Genomic DNA, 26,324 nt, shown 5'->3' on the forward strand with positions numbered 1-26,324 from the left:
AAGAATCTTAGAGATCATTTAGAAGAATCTCTTAGCGATGAGAGCCCATTGTAACAGTCTAATCAATGATTAGTGATGGATGGAGAGAGAGCACCACCAACCTCTCAGTCCTTCAGGCCCCCAACCTAGAAATCATCCTGGATACCTCACTATCTCTCATCCTCCCTGCCAATATCCAAGGCTTTGCCAAAGCCTATCGATTTCACCTTTCCATCTCTTGAATACGCCCTTGCCTCTCCTCTTGACACTGCCCCAACTCTAATGCAGACCCTCCTCATCTCATGCCTACACGTAACAGCGGTGCTGAGTCTGCCTACCTCTCCCCACTCCACTTCATTGTCCATTCAGCAAAACGATTTTCCTAAAGCTCATATCCGACCATGTCACCCCCCTTATTCAATAAACTCCAGTGGCTCCCCATTTCCTCCAGGACCAAATGCAAAATGCTCTATTTGGCATTCAAAGCCCTTCATAAGTTGGTTCTTTCCTACCTTTCCAATCTTCTTACACCTTACTGCCTGACACATACTCTTCAATCCAGGGACATTGGCCCCCTGGCTGTTTCACAAACAAGACACTCCATCTCTGGACTCCAAGCATTTTCTCTGGCTGTTCCCATGCCTAGAACATTCACCTTCCTCAACTCGGTCTCCTTGGATCCCCTGACTTCAAGTCTCAACTAAAATTCCATCTTTTGTAAGAAGCCTTTCCTAACCCCTCTTCATTCTAGTAGTACCTTCCTTCTGTTCATTATTTCTTATTTATCCTGTATATAGCTTGTTTTGTGTATATTTATTTGCATACTATCTCCCCATTAGATTGCAAGCTCCTTGAGGCCAGGGGCTGTCTTTTGCCTCTTTTTGTATCCCTTGTGCTTAGCATAGTGTGCCTGGCACATAGTAGATGCTTTAATAAAGGTTGATTGATTGCGACCTTAAACTGCCATCTGAAAGCCCTTTGCTGTTACTATCATGTAGACCACACATCTCTATCTTGTCCATATGGATATGAGAAGAGATTTTTCCCAGTGCTATTCTGGGAGGAATGCCACAGAATGTCCAGAGAATCGGTCCACTAAGTATATCAGGAAAGGAAAGGAGACTACTTTGATAGGGTTTTGTAACAGTAAAACTATGCTGGCTTCTCTCTGAGATCATGCAGAGCTCACAAACCACCTGATTCATGACTCCTAAAATGGTGCTAGAGTTCAATGCCAAGCTTACTCATTTACAGAGTGTAAATAACAGCTGACATTCGGATGGTGCCTTAAAGTTTACACCTTTTCCACGTATAGGCAGCTACTTGGCACAATGGATAGAGCACCAGGCTTGGAGTCAGGAAGATCTGAATTCAAAAATACAGCCTCAGACACTTCCTAGCCATGTGACCTTGGGAGAGTCACTTGAATCGATTTTTTCTTCTATAAAGGAAATGACCATTTATTTAGTGTTTACCATGTGCCTGATACTGCACTACAAATAGAGTGACCACTGACCTGTTAGGGCAAAAATCAAGATCATTGTTCTCCATGAAGAAGCTGAAAGAAAATGAATAGCTGAGTCCTTCTCTTTTTTCTTTGTCCTCCAGACCAAGAGTATGCCCATCTGCTTCCTTTTTTTGATGTTCCAGACAAAGGTTTAAAAAAAAAAACCAACCCTTTTTGTCACGGGGAGGATTTTTCTCAAACCTCAGCTCATTCTGAGCTGAAGCCTTCCTGATACTTCCAACTCTTTTCTATTCATCCTTGGTTGAGGACCCTACCTCCTTCCATCTTTTTTCCATGTCCTGATCCATCCTAGCTTCAGGTTATCTGGACCCTCTGTGGACACAATGACTTCTTTGAGCTGTCTTGTCTTCTTCAATGGGATTATTTGAGACTGGATTGTCAGAATTTTCATTCTTTTTCTTTTTTTAGCATCTCACATGCTCTTAAATCATATTCCCTTTTTGAGGACCTGAGAACCCCAGCAAACTGGAATCTGCCTTCTTAAAGGCTGGGGAACATGCCTGTCTATGCCCAGGGAGCCGCTTCTTCCACCACTACCAACTCTCAGATAACACAGTCATTTCCCCAGGGTTCCTGTCATGTCCACTTTGCAAACAGTTTTAAAAAACAAAACAAAACAACTTATGTTTTAACAGACAGGAAATAATGAGTTACCAAATTGGGAGTCATTTCTGAATCAGCTCTCTGGGTACAGTCAGTGAGTCAGTGGTCTGACTATACCACTGACCAGTTAGAGCAAAGATCAAGATCAATACAAAACTGGAGGAATGAATAAAATGAGAAGATAGAGTTTGCCATTGAGGTGATTCCAGCCTGACCTATTCAAACAAGCTGCTACACTAAAAAAGAGTGGAAATGGATAAGAAGGCAGACACCAACACAAATTACCACCATGAGAAAGTCTGTTAAAATGGAGAATTCAGACAAAACATAATGAGAATTTGGTCTGAAATGGAACTCATTACCTGTCCCATAAAATATTTTCTTCTTCTACACTCCCTTATTGCTGCCTAGAGGCCTCATAATAACATTAGTCTAGGAGGTCCTTGACAACAGGGACTGATAACCTAGGCAAGTCACTTAACCTCTGTCTGCCTCAATTTCTCATCTGTAAAATGTAGATAATAATAGCACCTACCTCATAGGGTTTTTGTGAAGACCAAATGAAATATTTGTAAAAATGTTTAGCAGATTGCCTGACACACAGTAAACACTTAATAAATATTTGCTTGCTTTTTTCCATCTTTCCTTTCCTTCCTTCCTTCCCTACCTTCTTCCTTCTATTTTTCCTTCCTTCTTTCCTTCCTTCCTTCTTTCCTTTCATTCTTCCTTCCTTCCTTCTTTCCTTTCTTTCCCCTTCCTTCCTTTTTCTAGAACAGCATCCCTGTCATTCAGGTTTGCAATCTCAATGTTATCCTTGAGTTCTCACTCTTATTTACCCTATATGTCTAAATCAGTTGCCAAATCTCATCATTTCTACTTCCACAATACCTTTCATATATGTACTCCCTTGTTTCCACTCACATGGCCACCTCTCTCATTCAGGCCTTCAACACTTCTCACCTGGACAATTACAATGGCCTTCTTCTTGGTCTCCCTGCCTCAAATCTCTTTCTACGCTAACTCTTTCTTCACACGGTTTCACAATGATTTTCCAAAAGTAGAGGCCTGACCCTGTCAATCCTGCCCCCCATCCCCACCTAAACTCCCATGGCTCCCTATTACCTCTATATCAAATATAAAATCCTCTGTCATTTAAAGGTCTTCATAATCTTGAGGCTGTGACTAAGAGGTAGGAGTCTAAGAGTTTCTCAGACTCAGTTGCTTTGTCTGTCAGCCACAAGCTATTTTTCTTTGTTACAAGAAAAGACTCAAAGACAATGGGTGAGTATATTGGGAACTGACCGTGATAATAAAAAGGCATAAATGTAAAATGGTGGGTGGAGAGAAAGATCATTAAAGAGATACACAACAAAGCACTAGTGAGCCCCGAAGAGCAAAGGTTACTAACGACAGGCAGAATCAGGAAAGGCTCCCGGGAAAAGCTGGAATTCAAGTTGGGCTTTAAAGGATAAAGGGGCAAAATGGCAAAGATGTAAATGATGGAGAGAGTCAAGGTTGGAGGTAAGAAAAGATCCTTAGTTCACTATAGATGAAGCTGTGAATTAGTCCAGTGGTTATGGAAACAGCTTTGAATTATGCAAGAAAAATTACTAAATTGTTTATAACCTTTGACCCAGTGATCTCATTACTGGGTTTATAACCCAAAGAGGTTAATGGAAGTGAGAAAAGGCCCACATGTATGAAAGTATTCATAGGAGAAATATGTGTAGCAAAAAGCCAGAAATAAAATTTGTGCCCAACAACTAGGTATGGCTGAACAAATTTTGGTATAGAAATACAATGGAATATTATTGTGTCACAAGGAATGATGGATATGAAGAATTCTGGGAAAGCTAAGTAGACTTATATGAACTAATGCACAGGGAAGAAAGCAATGTCAAAAGAACTATATGAATAACGACCACAAAAAGGAAGTGATAACATTTAAAGGCAACAAAACCCTGGTCAAGAACAATGTTCGTTCCAAATTACTAAAGATAAAGCATACTTTTCCCCCTGCTAATTACAGAAGTGGTGACTATCTTTTCACCTGGTTAAGTGGTTTTGCTTAACCACTGATCTCCACTTCACAAATAAAGAAACTGAGGCTCACACAGGTTAAGTGTCTTGCTTATGGTCATATAGCTAGTAAGTGTGACAGCCATGATTTGAGTGCAGCTCTTCCCAGTTCCCAGTCTGGGACTCTCTCCATTAGACTCTGTTTTAGAAATCCACTTTTCTCTTTGTTTTCTGAAAATGCACTTTATGGGGAGTCTAGCTGTGAAGTTTTGCTGTGTTAAAACAAAATATATTTATTTACAAATCAAGTATAGGGTGGCTAGTCAGAGCAGCATTCCAGGTATATACAAAAGCAGAGAGGAGGAAAGCACACAATTTGAAATTTGAAAGATTTAAAAACTCTGATGAACACAATAACCAACTATGAGTCCAGAGGTCTGATGGTCAAGAATGATACCCACTTCCACTTCCTAATCAAGAGGTGATGAAGCAGAGTGCAGAATGAGATATACATTTTCTATACATGGCCAAAACTGGAATTTGTCTTGCCTGAAAATGCATATTTGTTATAAGGTTTAAAAAAATTTTTTTCTTCCCCAATGGGAGCAGGTAGAGAGAGGTAGACAGGGGAGAAAAATTAATTTTTATTAGTTAAAAATTTTTAATTTTTAAATAAAATGTAGTTTGTTTAGGAAACAGAAATAACATAGATTGTATGGAGAGCAATAATACAAGATAAGTTGAATTTAACAAATTGTAGGTCTTGAATATTTATACATAGGAGTTTAAAACTTTATTCCATGGGCAAAAGAGAGGTAATGAAAATTTTTGATCCAAGGAATAACATAGACACATCTAGACCCCGAGCCAGGAAGACTTAGGTTCAAATCCTGGCTCTGCTGTTTTCCAGTTCTGGGTCTTTGGAGAAGTCACCCCTAGACCTTTCCAAATCTCAGCTTCTTAACATGCAAATTGGGGGTAATACTTATGCTCTCGAATTCATGGGATTGATTTGAGAAAGGTATTTTGTAAACCTTAGAGAATGATAGAAATACTATGTTTCTTCTGCAAAAAGGGCAGAAACCAGACTCTCAGCCTTCTCCACTCTGCATCTGCTACTCTGCCTGGTTTTCATCTCCATGGAACAAGATACCAACATGTCGAGTACCCCCTGATGTCTCCTTCCCCCTACTTTCCTGCATCCTTTTGTATGTTAACTCCCCTCATTTGAATGTAAACTCCTCGAAGGCAAAAATTCTCTTTCTTCTTATTAATTGCCCCAGCACTTAGAACCATGCCTGGCACATAGTAGGCACTTAATAAATGTTTATTAGATTGGATTGGAGAAATGTCAGAACACTAATCCATTCTGCTGAAAGGAGGGGAAATAAATTCTTGAATTTTCCCTATTTCTGGAAAAAAGAGCTAATTTTAGCTAGTTCTTAAAATATGTATCCATTGAGAGTCAATTAGGTGCCTATGAGAAGCAACAGAAGAAACTGGACACTTTCAGATTTCTAAACAGATAAATCTTTCTTCTGTCTCTTCTGGCATCAGATTAAGTCACCCACTTAATTAAATGCACTATTCTCTGACAAGAGTGTGGAAGGAAAGCTGCCCCATGAGCCAGGCGCCCAACATTCTATTCCAAGTTCAACTGGCAACAACGCGTGATCTAGTCAGTTAAAAAAAATGATCGAGTAACATTTCTCCACCAGAGACGAAAACAACAACTCAGAAGCTAACCTGGAGCTGCAAGTAGAAGGGGCTAGAGGATGGGACAGGGCAATTAAAGCAAAGAGGTTCCACCACTAGCTTTCTGTGAAATGTCTGATGGACACCCTGCTCTTCCCATTCCCTACAAAGAAATGAAAAGTTGCTCATCGGTTTCCAAATAATTGAAAATGGGAGATGTTTGAAGATCCACCTGGGGAACTTCAAACAGCTGGATGTATTCTGGTGGAGTCTGGACTTTATCCATTTGGAGAACTCTCAATGGGGGTGCAAATTCCCTCTACTGATGCCATTCCTTCAGTGACTCCCTTAGACCTTAGAGGCTTAGGAGTTACCTGGGGTACTTGAGAGGTTAAGGGACTTGGTTATAGTAGTGCTTCTCAGAGGCAGAATGTGAACCCAGGTCTTCAAGCCTAACATGGTATCAATTTGGGGGGCATCAAATAAACTATATCTTCATGGATTTGCAGGTGAGAGGACATCTTGTTCACTCATGATCATGCCTAGACCAGTCCCTTTACTTTCTTAAGCTTCAAATGTCTCTTACCTGTTGGTTTTTATTTTTGGCGGGGGCAGTGGGCGGGGCGCCTCGGTGCAGGGAGGGCATTTGGATTTTCCTAGCATAAGAAATTTCTAAGGGAAAAACTTCATCTAGCAAAAGGGCAGGTGTTCATCAACTTGGAGTCTTAGCAAGTTGCTTAGATTGCTGAGAGATAAATGACCCATCCAGGATTAGAGCCCCAGGACTTAAACCCAGGTCTTTATGACTACTATGAGAGCTACTATACCAAATTGTGGGCAGCTAGGTGATGCAGTAGTGGATAGAGCACTGAGCTTGGAATTGGGGATACTCACTTGATGAGTTCAAATCCGACCTCAGACATATATTAGCTGTATGACCCTGGGCAAGTCACTTAACCCCCTTTGCCTCAGTTTCCTCATCTATAAAACGAGCTGGAGAAGGAAATGGCAAATCAGTCCAAGATCTTTGCTAAGAAAACCCCAGCTGGATATGACTGGAATGATTGGACAACAACAAAAACAATTCCAAAGTGCCTCCAATATTGGGATAAAACCTGCAATTTCTATCTGAAAGGCACATTGTAAGGATCAAATAATCCTATATAATCCTATATAAACATTAGCTATTATAAAATCAACACCAAATATTAAGCACCTACTATGTGCTAGGCACAGTGCTAAGCACTGGGGATACAAAGAAAGGCAAAAACAATCCCTGCCCACGAGAAGCTCATATTTTAATCAATGAGACAACAGCCACCAAATATGCATGAATATAAATGACAATCTTCAGAGGGAAAGAACTGGGAGGGGGAAGGGAGAGAAAGGCCTTTTTTGGAAAGTGGGATTTGAGCTGATTCTTGAAGGAAGCCCTAGCCTGGAAAAGTGAGGTAAAGGAGTTCTTGGGATCCTAGATGCCAAAGCAGGTACCTTCTCCAGGTCACTGGGTTGCCTCCCCACAAGGGTAGGGAAAGGTGGACAAGACATCGGGTTATTCATTTGTTCTATGGTATTTCTTGAACAAATCAAGGACAACTGAGACATTCAGGACAAATATCATACTATTTCCCCTCTAGGATCATGACTTTCACAGGATCATGACTTTCATAGGATCACAGCTTTGGAGCTGGAAGGGCTCCTGTAAGGCTGTCTAGTCAAATCCTCATTTTACAGGTGAGGAAACCAAGGCAAGAGACATGATTTGGCCAAGATCACACAGGTAGTTGAAACCACAGGTCCTTTAACTCCAAAAACAGCTCTTTCATTTCTACCACAATACCTGCCTACATACATTCTTCTCTCTTCCTTTCTTCTCTGTGAGCAAAAATGATTTAGGGCATCATCACATTCACAAAAAAATTTAAAATCAACCCCCCACCCCCACCCCAAACAAGCTGACACTGCAGTGAGCTGAATGACATCCAAGATGGTATCCATGGATGGAGGGGAACAGACCCAGACTGTTGACTCCAGCACATTAACTGCCTCTAAAATAGCTCACTACTGACCAACAAAGGGGCCTCTATGTCTTCCCCTTCCCATCATGTGGAAAGGCCCAGCCTAAGTCACTGCTGAGCTTGCAGACAATGGGACCTTTGGAGAACAGCTGGCTCTGAGAAATGGCCCCATGAGCCACATGCCAGAGCTCCTCCCAACACCCCCAACCCCCAGCACAGCAGCCCTCTGTGGACACAGGGGCCTGCCAAGAGCTGTCACAGCTGAAAGCTGCTAGCACCATATCGGTTCTGCTTGTCCAACACAAGCTCCCCTTCTTCTCTTTCTTCACATTAACCTCTGCTCATTTCTTCTGGGCTTAAGAAAGCTGGGTTGCATCAGATGAACACAGTTCAGTTCAGACAACTGGCTGGTTGTATGCTATGGGCCTCCATTTGCTTCAGAGAGAGGTATGTGGCACAGGAAATACAGAGCAGGGCTTAGAGGCAGAAACCACTCAATCCACCATCACTTATTAAGCACCTACTATGTGGCAGCTACTAGGGATAAGAGAGCAAAAGGAAAACAATCCTTGCTCTCATGGAGTGTAAACAACACATGTAATATGGGTGCCTACTAAATACAAGGTGATAGGGAGAGGCATTAATTATTGGTGGAAGCATTATACAGAAGTGGGTGCTTAAGACTCATCTATAAAAGAATAGGAATTCTAAGAGTTAGAAATGAGGGATTAAGAGAGATGGGAAAAGGTTTCTTGGAGAAGGTGGGATGTTAACTGAGACTTAAAGAATGCTAGGAAAATCAGGAAGTGAAGATGGGGAAGGAAAGTATTCCAAGCATATGAGACAGAGTCCTGAGATGCAGTGGCTTGTAGGAAGAAAAGTAAGGAGGTCAATGTCACTAGTAGATGGAAGAGTACGTGGGGCTGAACAAGATGTAAAGAGGCTAGAAAGGTAGGAAGGTACCTGGTTATGAAGGGCTCTGAACACCAAATAGGGGACTTTGTATTTGATCTTAGAGGTGATTGGGAGCCAGTGAAGTTTATGGAAAGGGGATGACATGATCAGACAGGTCAATTTGACAGTTGAGTGTAGGATGGACTACAGGAAGAGGGAAGCATCTGGGGGAAAAGATGTGTTCAGTTTTGGACACACTGAGTTTAAGATGTCTACAGAACATCAAGTCTGAGATGTCCAACAGGCAGTTAGGCTGGAAATATGTTAGGGTGGGATAAGTAGATCTAAGAATCATTTGCATAGGGACGGTAACTGAGGCCATGTGAGGGGAACTCAGAGACAATGTAGGTTATAATCATTATTATTACTGTTGTCTGAAGCAATCAACTGGGTTTTATATAAACTACATTCTCAAGACAAATATGAGTTCTGAGAAACTTACAAGATTAGCAACAAATATGTGGGATTTGAAGAAATATAGGAAAACATTTTTTAACTGAAGGAGAGAGAAGATATCAGAACCAGGCAAACAAGCTACACAATGACTACCCAACATAATGAAAACAATGCTAAAATGAAGCTGGATTCAGATTAAAGGCAGAGAGATGTTAGGAGAGATACTAAAACACACCACTCTGCTTGGTAGAGTTAGGAGACATAGAGATGCTGTATACTCCATCAGACATAGCTGCTCTAAGTTGATTTTACTTAACTGTTGACATTTTGGTTGTTGTCATTGTTACTAAGAAGGGCTCTATGGGGAACCCAGATATTGGAATAATGAAGAACGTCTATAGTGGCAAAAAACTAAAGCCAACAATTACATTTTTTTTTAAAAATACAGCACATTAAAGAATTTTTTAAAAGAAAGAAAAGGACCTGGCAGTTCTGATTTCTTCTTTCATCATCACACAGCAATCCTCAGTAGCAAAGGAAACACTGGTTAGGAATTAAACATGCTTTAAAAATATGGCTTCAAGCAGAAAACTGGGAGAAAATCTTTACAACTAGTATCTCTGATAAAGGCCTCATTTCTAAAATATACAGGGAACTGAGCCAAATATATAGGAACATAAGCCATTCCCCAATTGAGAAATGGTCAAAGGATATGAACAGGCAGTTTTCAGAGGAAGAAATTAAAGCTATCTGTAGGCATATGAAAAAATGCTCTGGATCACTACTGATTAGAGAAATGCAAATCAAAACAACTCTTAGATACCACATCTCTCCTGTCAGATTGGCTAAAATAACAAAACAGGAAAATGATAAATGCTGGAAAGGATGTGAGGAGATTGGAACATTGTTACATTGCTGGTGGAGTTGTGAGCTGATCCAGCCATTTTGGAGAGCAATTTGGAACTATGCCCAAAGGGCTATAAAAATGTTCATACCCTTTGACCCAGCATTACCACTTCTAGGGTTGTATCCCAAAGAAATCACACAAGCGGGTAAAGGACCCATATGTACAAGGATATTTATAGCGGCTCTTTTTGTGGTAGCCAAGAATTGGAAATCAAAGGGATGCCCATCAATTGGGGAATGGCTGAACAAGCTGTGGTATATGAAGGTAATGGAATACTATTGTGCCATAAGAAATGGGGATGATACGGACTTCATAACAACCTGGAAAAACCTACACGACATAATGCTGAGTGAGCGGAGCAGAGCCAGGAGAACATTGTACACAACCACAGATAAATGGACTCCGTGAGGACCAACCCTGACGTACTTCGCTCTTCTCAGCAACACAAGGTGCAAGGACAACTCCAGGGGACTCACGATGGAGAATGCTATCTTCATCCAGAGAAAGAACTGTGAAGTTTGAATACAGATTGAGGTGCACTACATACTCGCCTTTCTTGCTTCTCTTTTGTTTTTGGGTTGTTTTTTTGGGGGGGTTCTGTGTCTTCTTTCTCATGATTCATTCCATTGGTCATAATTCTTCTCCACTACTTGACTAGTGTATAAATTAATTCAATGCGAAGTTATACATGGTAGCTATATGAGATTCCAGGCCATCTTGGGGAGGGAGGGGAGAAAATCTGGAACTCAAAATTATGTAGAACCGTGTGTGGTAAACTAAAAATAAATAAATAAATTAAAAAAAAATATATGGCTTCAAGTCCACAATGGGACTCTAGAAAGAAGACAACTGAACTAAATTAGCCACCATAATTTTACAATAAAGTTTCTACTGTTTTAGTCTTCCCATGCATCTTCTCAATGACATAGAAAATAATTTTACATGACGTCTAACTTCTGTTTGACCAAGGACAAGTCCACCTGATAGCACTCCACAATGCCTCTACATGCTAACAATAACAAGGATAACAGCAGCAGTGACAGCTAACCTGTATATACAGCTTTAAGGTCTGCCAAGTACATAGATCTCATTTGATCCTCACAGTAATCATAAAGATACTAGATGTGTGACCCTGGGCAAGTCACTTAACCCCAATTGCCTCCAAAAAAAACCACAAAAAAATTTGATCACTTTACTTCAATATAGCTTATTTCCTTTGTAATATATTTATTTTATTTTATGCATTTAAAACATTACCCTGAGAAGGACAGGCTTCACCAAACTGCCAAAGAGGGGTCATGAAGAGTAAGACATAACTGAAATGACTGAACAAACAAGAACAAAGTAGGTCTCGGGCAGGCTATAACATGGGGCACACTGACATCACAATTCCCTTGGCATTGGTCCCTACAGGGAGGCGGGCTCAGAGAATGAACATGAAGAACATACATGAGCAATATGTCTACAGGACCCCTGGGTGTGGCCCAGCCAGGCCCACCAACCTGCCCTGGTTCTTCCCTCCATCCCACCTCACCCAAAGCTCTCTGTGACTGATAGAACATCAGCGGTGCTGTCCAGAGGAAACCCACAAATCTTTCCTATTTTGGATCTGTTAAGTTGCTGGAGAGAACAGTTGTTCTCATTATCCATGGGCCTCTCACCCAACACATGGGAAAGAAAAATACAACTTTTACAGCCTGGGAGAATGAGCTCACCAGAGGGAGAGGTGCACCCCCATTGGTCCAGCAGTCACTGCCAGGTCAGGCAGGAAAATCATCTGTTGGATGGTCACCAAAAATGAGCCCCTAAAAATGTACACTAAAGTCACAAGGGGATCTAGACACAAGGGGGCAGAGAATGAGAAAATATTCAAGTTCCTCTACCCTCATTTTTACAGCAGGAGGAATAGAGTCATCAGTAGTGGAAAAACAAGGCAAAGTGCATATGCTACTGTAGTGGGATAGTGTGATGAAGTAGAATGAGAGCCTTATGTTTGAAGTCCAAAGACCTGGGTTCAAATCTCGATTCTGCCAAGTGTGACATTGGAAAAAATTACTTTCTCTCTGTGAGCCTAGTTTTCCCCTCTGTAGGATGAAGGGGGACTGAGCCAGATGACTGTCAATGTTCCTCCTGGCTCCAAGCCCAAGATCCAGTAATTCAGCAAACAGTGGTCCATCTGGGGTTCCAACGGGATGTCTGCATGATGGTCCACAGAACTTTTTAAGGAGGAGGGTGGTGGAAACCACTGATGGGTTTCTAGCCAACCTCCCAGAGGCCCAGCCTGATCCTACAGTGACTCTCCAGGGGAACTGAGCAGCAAACCTGGGTTGCAGGACATTGGCCAAACCAATCATTCCTGAAACTTAAAATAACTGAGCTGGGGACTTCAAAGCACTCCTTCTCAGAAACGCTCCTGGCATATGACAATGACTTATCTCATTCACGTCTCTCACATGGCTCCTGTTCTCCCCTGCAGGAGAGGGTGAACGTATTGACACGAACATCTATTGCTTAAGCTTTGTTCCTAGGGAATGTTTTAGCAGTTTTTAAAAATGTACCTAGACTGACTTGTTTCGTGATTTTAATCTGATCATTTTAGTTGTAATTGTTAACACACTGTCATAAAAAATATGTTAACAGTATGGCACAGTGGAAAGAGAGGTGGACTTGATATCACAAAGACCTGGGTTCAAATCCTGAATCTGATACTAGCTGTGTGTGCCATGGGCAACTCTTTTGTGAGCCTCAGTTTCCCTACCTCTAGAATGGGAATAATATCTATGGATACCTACTTCACAAGGTTGTTACAAGGGTCAAATGAGATCACGTACTTAAGTGCTTTACAGATTTTTCAAGTTTAAATAAATATATATTATTGGATTATCATACAGATAAAGTTACAACCATCACCCCTCACTCAAATCAACTCATGTGCGGTTCTCCTCCTGAAAGTTGTGGGCTGGCATAGACTTGGTGCTGACCAACATGTAGATTCAACCTGGCATGGTGGATAGAGTGGACTTAGAAGAATCAGGAAGACCTGAATTCAAATCCCACCTGAGACAGCGGTTGTGTGACATGGGGCAAATCCTTGTGAAATGCCCTCCATGGATGCAAGTCGGCACCTTCTCTGTAACTTAGCGTTAGAGAGTTACCCAGAGCACTGACCAGTTAGGTGACTTACCCAGGGTCACACAGTCAATTTGTACAAGAGTCAGAACTTGCAGTTTTCTACCCACCAGACCATGCTGCTCTTAATAAATGATAATAAACAACTCAACACTTAATGTTTTATAAGTACTTTTCTTAAAACAGCCCTGTGAGGTAGAAGGTAGTGTTATCCCTGTTTTACAGATGAGAAAGCCCAGCCTGAGAGAGGGGAAGGGATAGATAGTAATCTGCCTATATGTTGTGTCCTTCCAGCAGGAGGAAAGAAACAGGCATTGATTAATGCCCTGCTATGTGCCAGGCATTGTGCCGAATGCTTTACAAATGATATCTCATTTAGTCCTCAAGACAACCCTGCCAGAAAGGTGCTATCGTTATCCTCATCTTACAGTTGAGGAAACCAAGATAAGGAGAGTTGTTAAAGGACTTGCCCAGGGTCACACAGCTACTAAGTGTCTGAGGCTGGATTTGAACTCGGGTCTTCCTCACTCCAGACCCAGTGCTCTCTCTAGCTGCCTCAGTGGAATAAAGACTCTGAGAACAAGGACTGGGATTTTTTTGGTCTTTGTATCTGTAGCACCTTGCGTACAGTAAGCGTTTAATATATGCTTGTTGAATAGGATGAAACTGTCCATGCTAGGACTTAACATCAGGCCTTCTGAAGACACAGCTTGCCTGCCTTTCCACTATACCACCCCTCTATCTTAAGAAATGGCATAAAAAGTCCCCTCTAAGAAAACTGCCCTCCCCCCTTCCTCATACAGGGAGGGTCTATGGATATGGTCCATCAAATATACTGACGTATTGGTTAGTTTTGCAGAATCACCTTTCCCTTCCTTCTTTCATGTTTATTCTTTGTTACAAGGGCCAGCTCTCGGGGGAGGAGAGAGGTATATTCAGAAATGAAAGTAATGTAAAAACAAAAGATATATTGCAACTTAATATTAGGAAAGACTATTTTAAAAGTAGCCAAGCTGAATCGTCAGTGAGGAATAAACCTCCCTGACCCTTCTCCTGGCCAGCCCAACATGGTAATGGATCTGGTATTCTGCAAAATCCTGGCTCCTTTTCCTTTCTACCTTCCTCCTATAATGTGAGCCTTGGGAAAAAGCAATAAAAACTTAGCCATTGGGCCCACCGTGGACTAGCTATTATTTCTAGCTGTCCCAGGAAGTGAAAGAGCCCCCATTAAATAAGAGAAGCAGAAAGCCCCGAATATTGGAAAATCCTTCTACGAGGAGCGGACAGCCATATGTTGTTCAGCTCCTCCAAGACAGATTTAATCCTTCACTAATCCCATTTTAATGAAATGCATCTATTCAGGGCAAATGGTTCCTGGCTCCATAAACCTTTCCCAAAAGATTCGAGCTAACTCAGGAAAGAAGGCATCTCACACCATCTAGCACTTGAGTCTGGCTTTCAGGCCAGGCAGTAAGACGAGTCTAGATAAATAATGTTGGAATTTCACCAGACCATGGTCCTCTATTCTTGTATGGACACTCCTGCCACATAAAAGAATTTACCAGTCACATGTTGTAGTTATTTAAAATCCAAGCCCCTAATTTTACCCAATGACACAAACACCCACATATAACATCACAGACTCAGACCTTGGAAGTCAACTCTTCCAACCCCATTTATGGATGAGGAAACTGAGGCCCAGAGGAGTGACTTACCCAAGGTCACAAAGGTAGCAGGGAGAAGTCCTGGGATTTGAACCTAGGCTTTTGGACTCTAAATAAATGGCTATTTCTTATTCTGAAACACAAGATTCAAATAATTTAGGGTTGAATTTTTAAACAATTAACATCCAGGCATGCACCTGGGTTTTAGCATTGACTTTACCCCTGACTAGTTTGTAGACACTCTGAGCCTCAGTTTCTTTGTCTGCTAAATGGGGGAGATGAAACTGGAGCTCTCTACCTGGAAGGGATAAAATAAGGAGAGCACTTTGGACACCTTCTTGAGTTATACAGAGGTGAGCTCTCATTACTACAAAGAGTTTTGATAACAGTTTGAGTTTATGCTCTGGATTATTGAGAACAAGCACAGAGAAACTGAACAGGCCTATTTCCCCTCTCTCCCCTCCCCCGCCCCCTGCCCTCACCCCACAAGACAGCATAGCAAAAAAACCTAAAATTTCAGCTAAAAATTGAAGAGAACATTAAACAGCAAGCCAAGGACTAAAGAGGAGATAAGGAGAACAGCTAAGTGCCTCGGGTCTTCTGTGGGAAACAGATCTGAACTCCTCTGGACTCTGGACCAGGTCATAGCCGCTGAAGGAACCAGCTGCTAGCGTGGGGTGACCCATTCTCAGAGCCCCTAGAGGACCCTGTGCTTTGTATAACTCACTATGCTGAAGTCCTCAGGGATCAGAGATCTAGAACCAGAAGGAGTCCCAAGAGGCCAAATGGCCTTCCCTGATATCTCCAGACTTCTATGATCTTCCTCCCTTCTTTTTGACCTTCTTAATTTTTATTCTGAACCACTTAATAACATACTGTCTTGCATTATTCTCCAGAGGATGTGTTTAGGTTGTCAGTCTTAGCTTCCCAATGATATCGGAAGCTCATTGAGGGCAGGAACCAAGTCTTCAATTCTTCTCTATTACTCTCAATACTCTCCCACCCCCACCCCCCAGGATGCTCGGCAGATAGTATGAGCTCAAAAGGTACTTGTAGGCTTAAAAAACTTTTTCTGAATAAAATCAAGACTTTGTCTTTTGTCTTGCTGTGTTCAGTGACCTTGAAATACTTCCACAGCTTGGGTTGCAACTTGGGCACTTAGGCATGGGAGTTGATTATTTAACCTCTCAGTGGCCTGGGCAATTCTCTAAGACTCCTAGTTGCTAATGGGAGATGATCTGTAATGGTGAAGGGCCTCTGCTTACTGGAAGCTCTCCAATTCGATGAAATCACAGTCCAATTTTTTAAAAATTCATTCAATCATTGAACAAATATTTGCTGAGCCTATGAAGCACTGTCCTGGGTGCTGAAGGATGTTGATGTTCAGTTACTTCATTCGTGTCTGACTCTTCATGACCCCATTTGGAATTTTCTTGGCAAAGATACTGAAGTGGTTTGCCATTTCCCCTCCAACTCATTTTACAGATAAGGAAACTGAGGCAAACAGGATTAAGGGACTTGCCCAGGGTCACGCAGCTAGGAAGTGTCTGAATCTGAATTTGAACTCAGGTCTTCCTAATTCCAGGCTCTCTCTCTATCCACTGCCCCAACCAAGGTGAATAATCAGCCTAGTAAGCTTGACAGATACTAAGGGAGGGAGGGTGGTATAGAAGGAGGCCTGGGTCTGGGTTCAAATCCCACTTCTGATAAAAGAAAAACTAAGAAACAAGGGTGGGCAGGTAGTACGACATGCTGGAAAGAATACTGAGCCTGAGTTTGAGTTCTGGCTCAGTTACTTGCTACCTATATGACCTTGGACAAGTCTCTTCACTCTTTTGGGCCTCAGTTTTCTCATCATAAAATAAGGGTGTTGGAATAACAAGCTACAACCAGACTGGAAGACGAGAATCTCAGACTTCCTTGTCTAGTCATGGGGCCAGAGATTCTCCTGACCAAGGATTCCAGATGGAGGAAATATGGAGGGAGTGGGAGGGGGTAGGCAGTATTCATGACTCCTCTCCACCCCAATCCTCTCCAATAAAAACAAGTATGTTTGGATGGCCTAAAGTAATCGGGGTCCCTGCCTTTGTTTCTTGATAAGAGGTCAAAAGTTGTTTTAACAATTTCTGTATAACATGGTATCATGGATAAAGTGCTAAATTTGGAGACAGCAAGACCCAAGTTCAAATCCAACCTCAGACATGTACCAGCTGTATGTAAGTGTAAGTGTAAGTCACTTAACCTTGCTTAGTCTGAGTTTCCCTATCAGTAAAGTGACTATAATAAAAGCACTTAGCTCCTAGGGTTTTTGTAAGGATCAAATAAATACCATGTAAAGTGCTTTGCAAATTTTTAATTGCTATACAGATATTAGCCATTATTATTGTTATACACAAAAAGATCTCCAAGACTTGAACACTGGACCATCTAATGGAGCAACATCCTTTACACAAAACAGTTTGAACAGTCCCTGCAGGGTGCGCTGTAATGCAATTTGACTTGTTTTGATTATTATATTCTAGAGAAGTGCGATGTCCTAAGGAATCTCCATTTGTTTAAAGGGGAAGTGAGGGGGCAAATACTGCTTTAATTTGATAATAACATACCATATGTTAATAATAATATACCATATGATGATAATAACATACCATATGTTAAGAAAAGGTTGAGTCACAAAATCGAATATGTGCTGGTGTTTGATGAATACTTGATAAATTGAAATATGGGTTTTGCTATTTCAAAAAAGTTTAGAAGTCATTTCCTCCAAGAAGTACCAACCTCCAGGGATGGCCAAGCTGGGTGATGCAAGAGAACCCTACTCAGTCCAACCTCCTCATGTTACAAGTGGGGAAATTGAGGCAGCAGAAAGGGGAAGTGACCTTCCAACTAGCCCACAGCTTCTCTACCTGGAGCCCCTTGACCTACACTTAGAAGCTACCCTGAGAATCAGTAGGTCTCATCTTCTGACAATGGAAACCAAGACACCAGACCCCATAGCACACCCTCCTTCCCAAAGTGATGAACTCAGAGTCAGAAACACCTGGGTTCAAATTCTGCCTCAGACACTTACTAGATGTAGGACCAAGTCACTTATTTTCTCTGAGCCTCTATCTCATCACCTATAAAACGGGAATAATGATACCTAAGTGGCATAGTGGCTGGAGTGCTCGGCTTGGAGTCAGGAAGATCAGAGTTCAAATCCAGCCTCAGATACTTACTAGCTGTGCAATCATGGACAAGCCACTTAACCTCTTTTTGCCTCAGTTTCCTTACCTGTAAAACGGGGACAATAACAGCACCGAATCAAATGAGATAACAGTGTTAAAGTTTTTAGCCCAATGCCTAGTACATAGTGAGCATTATAAAAATGTTAGCTATTATTATTATCATTACATCACAAGGGTCCTTGAAACACTCAAGAGGGATCATGTATATGAAGGGCTTTGCAATTTTTAAAGCCACAGAAATGTCCTAATGCCACTAAATGCCAATCGCGCATGTTTTGGTTTCTTCTAATTTAGTCACACGCCCTAAAGCCACTGGAAATCAATGCTTCCACGGGATGTAGAAAGTGGGGTCCTATTAGATGTTTCTTCATGCCGGAATTCCGGAAGCTTTGCTAGGCTGTGAGGATATTAAACTCATGCCACTTTTTTTTTTTAAAAAGGGATGTATAAAATCCCTTAACTTTTCATTCCCAACTGAGATAAAGTGCTTTAAGTATTCTAAGCATAAAGGCAATGTAGCCCAATGAATAGGGCCAGTTTTGAAGTCAGGGAGATGGGTTCAAGTCTCACCTCTGAAACATCTTGGCTGTGTGACCCTGGACAAGTCATTGTATCTCTCAATGCCCCAGGCAACTCTTCCACAATTATAAACTACAGTAAGTTACCAATCTGCATTGCCTGAGAGTTAATTTCCACACTGGGAGTTCATTACCCTGATGAAATACCCAGTCCAAAGCAGTCAACAAAAAAGAGAGAAGGCTGCCTCGGAATGAAGAGATAGGAAAATATATGACTTGTCATTAGCAGTGTGTTAGCTGTCTAATCACTGGTGTCATATCTCTCCCAGCTGGGGAATAAAATTAGAGGGGTCCGTTTGTGGTGACTCATGTTGCTATAACCAGACACCACCTGGTTTCTTTATTAGAAATCGAAGGCTGTACGTTTAAATCTTAGAAAGAAAACTAGGAAAGGGGCAGAGTTTGGATCGCAGAAAGGGCCCTGGCCCTGGCTTTAAACTTTTGCCTTTCTATAAAAACTCACATTCCCATAATGCTTTAAGTTGTGCTAGATACCTTCCTCCCACCAATATGGGAGGTAGGTGTACTCCAAGTGGTTCTTACAGCAGCTGCTAAGTCTAAGGCAGGCTTGAAACCCAGGTATGCCAGGCCCCAAGCCGGTCCAACATGGCAGACAGCCTCTCTTTCTGCACGAGGGCTAAAAACTCCTGGATCCTTCCAAGCAGCCAGCACTGTGCACTCCCCTCCACACAACCTCCTCCCCCAGGCCCAGCCCATTCCATCCTGTCTTCTTGAATCAAGCTTAGGAAATTTCTGAGCAGCAGTTATACAGATGTTGGGGGACATCAGTTTGGCTCCCCTTAGAGAAGCTGGTCTGCAGTCATACTAGAGAGTAAGGGAAGGAGTTGAATGAGTGACCCCACAAGTCCAAAGAGCCCTGAAGATACTGGGAGTGGGGTGAGTAACTGTTTATGACCCTAAGACTCAGAATAAACAGGATCAGTTAAGAGGCCACTACTGACATCACCAAGGCCAGTCTCCTTGTTTTAGAGATGAGGCCTAGAGAGAAGCATTGATCTGTTCAGAACTGGAGCTGGCCTGCCCAAAGAAGGCCACTTTTCTTTCAAGTTGGGAAAGAAAAGAATTCTGGGAAGGGGGTAGGGTGAAGCAGGAGACAGACGGGGGTAAGGGGAAACAGGAATCAGTGGCCTGCCTGCCTTTCCCAATGAGGACCTCAGTGTCATGTATAAACTGAGGACATTATACATATTGACAGAAACACCAAAGAATCAGAGTCTAAACAGCAAGAGGGCACCTCTTTTACTGAGGAGGGAACCAAGGCCTAGGGGAATTAAGAGACCCTGCCAAAGTCTGATGGCTGGTGGGTAGCAAGGCCACAAACAAACCCACGTCCTCTAACTACACAATCATCATTCTTTCTATCCCACTGTGCTACCTCTGGGAAGAAGAAATCTGAAAAAAGGGAGAAACCAAAACAGGACTGGGGTGGAGAGGTGGAAAGAAGGAAGCATTCTCTAAGCCAAAATAGTAATTTGTACCTTACCACCTCATTTCCTGCCATTTGATAATAGACAACAAGAAAGACCAACTTGAGATTCTCAAGAATAGAACTAACCCATTTTTTTTTCTCTGTTCAGGAGGAAATTTATGATTGATTAAAATGATCACAAGGCAATGCTTGTGGTCACACAACATTTCATTCTTGAATACACTTTGTAATGAGCAAAGCACAGCCCCTGAATAAATTTTTCCCCCCACAAATACTAAATGCAACCAGATTCTTTCACTTTTTTTTTTTTTTAGAAAATAACTCAATTGTCTTTAAAAGTATATTTCATAGGATGACAGATTTACAGCTGGAAGGGATTTTTGTTGTTTAGTCATTTTTCAGCTGTGTCTGACTCTCCGTGACCCCGTTTGGGTTTTCTTGGCAAAGATACTGGAGTGGTTTGCCATTTCCTTCTCCAGCTCATTTTAAAGATGAAGGAACTGAGAAAACTGGATTAAGTAACTAGCCCAGGGTCACACAGCTGATAAGTGTCTGAGGGTGGATTTGAACTCGGGCACCCTTCACTTCAGGCCTAGTGCTCAATGTACTGCTCCACCTAGCTGCCTCAGCAAAGCCTTTCACAACAAGAACTGGGCTTTCTTTTTTGGTCTTTGTATCTGCAGCACCTTGAGTACAGTAAGAGCTTGTTGAGTAGGTAGAATTGTCAATGCTGGAACTAGAAATCAGGCCCACTGTACCACCTAGCTGCCCAGGAAGGGATATTAGAGGCCATTAACTCCAAACCCCTAATTTTGCAAAGGGGTTAAGTGACTTGCCCTGGGTCACATAGTAAGCGCCTGAGGCAGGATGTGAACCAAGGTTTTCCAATCTCTAAGACCTCACACTTTTTTTAAAAAATTATTCCTATCTCCTCCCTAAGAAACCCTATGGGGCATAATGATTATTCTCCCCACTGAGGACCCAGAATGTAAGTTTAGACTCCTGGACACAGAATACTACCATTGTATATCAGTGGACTCTTACGGGTAAACTGAAATAAAAGTGAAATAATACAGTGGAAAGTAAACTCTTTACATTCCTGCCCTTTATGAATTGTCTCAAGGTGATTTTTTTGGTTTTGTTTTTGAATTTTTTTCAGTCTTATTGTCCCTAGTCTAGCAGCGTCTGACTCACAGGAGGCATCGGAATGCTTATTGGATGAACATAAAATATATAGTTGGCAATAGAAAAAATGTATATTTGCAAAGGAAAAGGATCATGCTATCAGAGTGCACCAGGTGCCCTTTAAAAAAAAAACAACAAAGCAAACACACACCCACACATGTAGAAGGTTCTGTAACTGTTAGGTTATGGCAAGAAGGGTGTAATTCAGTTAGTTACCAAGGAGTGCACCCTGGGAGCCTGCTCTCCCCTCCACTTCCACTCTGCGATGATGATAATGATGGTGATGGTGGTGATGATGATGATGATAATTTATAAACAGGACCAGCCTGAAGAATGAAGTCTAGTCCCCTGAAGGTCCTTGCTGAGCCACCCCCAGGCCCCAACCCCATTCCTATCCCTATTTTCCTTAAGGGAATTGGACTTCTTTCAGTGGAAATGGGTTTTCCTACCTAATTTGAACAGGGAAGGAAGTGTCTGTTCTCCACCTCCAAGAATCTAGTTTCAGAAAAAGCATCAGCCTCCCAGAATCCCCTGATGAGAAAGAAGTACTGTGCCCCCCCACCCCAACCCCGGCCCATGTCACCTCCCTACCCAAATGGGAACTGAAACCAGATGCATCTGAGCCAAAAACAAAATGGAAAAAGAAAAAAAAAACCTGTGCTTTTAAGCAAACTCACAAGTCAACTGTAACGTTTTCAAATTTCGAGCAACACAATCTTGGCAACTTTGGGTTTGATTTGCAAGCATGAGAGCAAGTGGAGTGTCTACTAGGGCAGGAGTGGGGAACCTGTTGGTCTTCTAGGTCCTTAAGTGCAGACTTTTGATTGACTCCAAATCGTTCTTTTACAATTTGTTCTGTAAAATTTGGATTCAGTCTAATGGCTGTGCTTAACGACCTAGAAGGCAACATGTGGCCTTAAGGCTGCAGGTTCCCTGCCCCTGCACTAAGAATCCAAGGCAGAGTGATTAACCTGGAGTCAGGAGAACCTGGGGCTGAATCTTGTCTCAGAAACTTACTGTGTGATCCTGGGCAGATCACCTAACCTCTCTCTGCCTCAGTTTTGTCATCTCTAAAATAAGGGGGCGGCATCCTTTCCAGCTCAAAATCTAGGATCCCTCCATGGGAAAGCTTCAACTTTTCCACCAGTCAAACAGATCTCTGCCACCATTTTGGCTTTTCTGCAGAACCCATAGAGGGATCAGTAGACGGCCCACCACGTAAGAGCACCACAACCTACTCAGCAGGTGCATGCCTGCTGTCTCCTGTTGCTGGCAAGGGGTTCTTTGTCCACTAGAAGCCATCTATATGGAACAATAAATTCCGAGCTGGAACAGATTCAGAGGACCAGAGAATTAGAACTCAGGTCCAGTCCAAAAGGACACTAGAAGTCCTCCAAGTCAACTCTCACATTTTACCAGTAAGGCACACTGAGGTCTAGAGAGCATGATGGCCTAGCCCATCCAAGTCCAAGAATGTTTTATTAGAAGTATAACATAAAATCCCCTGAATTGAGCCCTCCTGGCTCTTTTTAAAGTAAGTGAAAATGATCTTGGCTCTAATTCCTTCTCAGGACTCAGGTATCCCAATTACAAATCACACCTGCATGGTTCACTGAGCCCACGAGGGCCCTTTCTGGTTTCGTACCAGATGGAGAATGCACACACGCACACAGGAGCGGGCGTGTGCAAGTGTGTGCGCGCGCGCACACACACACACACACACACACACCCCAATAAACTGGACCCCCTGGCAAGGAAGGAGTCAGAATCATATCCAGGGGTCCTTTCCCCTGAGGAGGGTGGCCCTGTTATCCCAAGACGTGAATTACACTTGCAAATTCATTAGCAAAACTCCCAGAAAACAGCCAACTTACCAAAATAATCCTCCTTCGGATGAATATCCATCTCCTGCTCCAGACGCTGGGTGAGTGCTTCTAATTTTAATTCGACTGCAGACAACCCTTGCTCTGGGAGTGGAAGGAGGGTCTGACAGGGTAATTTGACTTTGGTAGAGCTGGAGTTCTCTGGATGGACACTCCCTTGACTACTATCAGGTGGCAAACTATTGGGCCCCTCTCTAAAAGAAGGACCAGGAGCATCAGACGCTGGCCCTGAAGAGAGGTTGGGGAAACCCAACTTGGGATTTGTGCCAGAATCCCTGCAATTGGGCTGGGGAGTCTGACCATGAGGGACTAAGTGGTCGATGGACTTAGGGTAAGCAGAACCAGAGGGCTGATAGTCAATACTGGTTGGCAACGGGGCAGGCACTGAACTTGAAATGTAGGATTTGGGGCTCCCATGGTACCAGAGCTGAGAGTCCCCAGTGGGTTTGGCCATACCACCAGGAACATCCCTTTCCATCCCAGCACTTTTTTTGGATGGATCTCCCTGAAGTGAAGTACCTGAAGCAGCTAAGGTGGCAGGTGCTGAGAATGAAGATGAGCGATGCTGTGGCAGGGCCAAGGGGGTCGCTATTTCTGGGGCTGCTGGAGGAGCTCTAGAATTGAGTGTGTGGGAGAAGGAAGATGACCGCTGTTGGCCAGTTGGCTTCTGCTCAGAGTCCCGGCTGAGCTGATGGCCCTCACTTCCACTGCCATCCTGGCTACTGTACCCACTCTCAAAAGACCTGCAAGAGTTTGGTGATGGCTGGCACTGGTACAGGTGAGGGTCAGTTGGGGTTTTGGAGCCTGGCCAAGAGTTCCCCATACTTGGCCTGATACTGGTGAACTGGCTGGGCTCCTCTGCCCACTTCTGCTCAGGATAGTTGTCATAGTAATCTCCATGAGAGAGAGAAGAAAAAGCCCCCTGAGTAGGGCCAATACCACTAGTGCCCCTGGAATCTAGCCCCTGCAAACCAGATGCAGAGGAATTCCCTGTACCATTTCCATAACTAAAGTCCTGGCTGGCTCTCTTCTGGCCCTCAGGCTGTAACCTGGCCCGCTGACCCTGAGGCAGAGATGAGTGTGACTGACTTGGAAAGGCCAGCTGACTCACAGGGCCTGTTGCTCCGGGCCCAGCCCCAGATGCCAAGGCTGGTGCAGCAAGAGGGGGTTTGGCAGCTCCATCCCCCAGGGCTAGCTTACTGCTCCCCCCTGCTTCCCGGTGGGTGAAGGGTCCTGTAGCAGGGATCTGGGGGGCTAGCCGGCCACCTCCATTGAGGGAGCCACTAGCCCCCTGCAGCAGGTCCTCCTGTAGCAGCTGCTGTTGCTTCTGAAGGTGGATCTTAGCCATCTTGGAGGCAAACACCCTCCGGGTCTCTTCAAACTCCGGGTTGTTGCCTGCTCCCTTGTCCACTCGGAACAGACCATCCTTAGATGCCTCGTACATGTTGAGGTCCTCAATAAATTTACTGGCCTCAAGGCCCAAGTCTTCGTACTTCTCCATGTTGTCTCAGCACCTGGCTCTGTCCCCTGGCAACTGGTCCTTTGGTCCCACAGGGTGGGGGAAGAAAAGGGTTGCCGGGAAAAAACAACAACCCAATGGGGTGAAGGCTTGAGTCTCAAATAGCTGCTATTATCATGTGGCAAAAACCAGTGGCATGATTCCAGTCCCAAAAGGTTTTATAAGGCTGCAAACTCTTTGAGCGGAGACAATCTGGCCGACTTTCGCGCCCAGTTCTTCTGCTCCCTGCAGGGACATCCACAAGCAGGTGGCTGTTCTCTTCCCACAAACTTCGGGCACTCCGCTGCTCTCTGTCAGCCCCCGGCTGGGCTCAAACTTACTGTACTTTAAATCTTGAAAGGGAAAAAGACAAGAAAAAAACAATCGCATTCTCGGCCGTAAACCCAATGAGAAAGCAAACCCAGCCCCCTCACCCCCAAATATCCCCGCAGCCCCAAGGAGATGGGAGGGGGAAGGGGTGGATAAGGGACGGTGAGGGGCAGGGCAGTGAGATGGAGAGGAGGGCGAGGGTAACGGAAAGGCTGGGCGGCAAGAGGCAGAGCGATCTCGAAGCTCAGAAAGGTAAGTCCGGGCAAAACTGGGCCTTCCAAGTCCGGTCCCTCTTCCGTCCCTGGCAGGGCAGCAGCAGCAGGAATTTGGGGAGCTCCAATCTCGGCCAGATGAGTGGAGGGCGAGTCGTGGCCCTGGGGCAGAGGAAAGGGGAAGGAGGAGGAAGAGGAGGAGGAGGAGGAAGTGGGGGGGTGGCAATCACCAGCAGGGCGCCCTCCCCGCTTCTGGGGTGGGCGGCGTGGCCCGAGCGCCGGGCTCGGGGCTGCGTGCGCGGGCTCAGGCGCTGCCGGGGCGCGCGGGCCGGCTAGCGCTTTGTCCCCCCGGCCGGCGGGGCGTTCTGGGCAGGGCTGGCTCGGGCAGGCTGGTCCCGGGCGTTCGGGAGGGCTAGGCTGGGCCGGCTGCCCGCGGGGTCCCGCAGGAGCGCGGCTCTAGACGCGGAAGTGGAGGGCGGGCTGGTGGTGCGTGCCTCTGGCCCCGTCGCACTCCTTCGCTCCGCGGCTTTGTGACATTCAAGGCGTCCGGCAGCAACCTTAGCCTCCGCTCGCGGCTCCCACCCCCCTGGGGCGGGAGGAGCTGGGACGGGTGAGAGGGGGCGGGGAGACACTGGGCGGGCCGGGACGAGGGGGCCGGGGGCGGGGGCTGCCGGGACTGCCTCTCTCCGTAACTTGCAACGTGGGAGGGAGGGAGGGAGGGAGGGGAGCGAGCCCGCGCCTGCTAGCTTGGGGTGCCTTGGGAGGGGACCCCGGGAGGAAAGGGGCGCTGCTGGGGCAGGCCGGAGTAGGCTCTAGTACCGTGCCTGCCGGGCATAGGGTAGGCGCCTAATAAGTGAGTATTGATTGATTGAAATGGCAGTCCGACGTCCTAGAGCGGGGAGGAGACACCCCCGTAGAAACACACACTTCGTTGCGAGTCTGTAACAGAAGAACTTCCCGCTCCGCCGGGATCTGGGGGGTGAAATGGACCTTTTCCATTCTACCCGCCCCAAAGGGCCGCCCAGCTCTCCCCTTCTTCCTAATCTCTTACAAGACCCCGCAGCCGGTC

General features: G+C 44.3%; 1 protein-coding gene across 1 annotated transcript in view; it reads right to left on the reverse strand.

Annotated features, from left to right (window-relative positions):
• LIMD1 (LIM domains containing 1) overlaps positions 1–25,769 on the reverse strand; it is a 73,647-nt gene extending 47,878 nt beyond the window's left edge. Inside the window, exons 1-2 of the mRNA XM_036759783.1 lie at positions 25,486–25,769; positions 23,207–25,066 (exon numbers count right to left, since the gene is read on the reverse strand). Coding sequence (XP_036615678.1) covers positions 23,207–24,716 — 1,510 coding nt within the window. The 5' untranslated portion in view covers positions 24,717–25,066; positions 25,486–25,769. The remainder of the gene's footprint in view (positions 1–23,206; positions 25,067–25,485) is intronic.
• Positions 25,770–26,324: the final 555 nt, after the last annotated feature.

Source organism: Trichosurus vulpecula, chromosome 5, assembly GCF_011100635.1.
Source record: "Trichosurus vulpecula isolate mTriVul1 chromosome 5, mTriVul1.pri, whole genome shotgun sequence".
NCBI lineage: Eukaryota > Metazoa > Chordata > Mammalia > Diprotodontia > Phalangeridae > Trichosurus > Trichosurus vulpecula.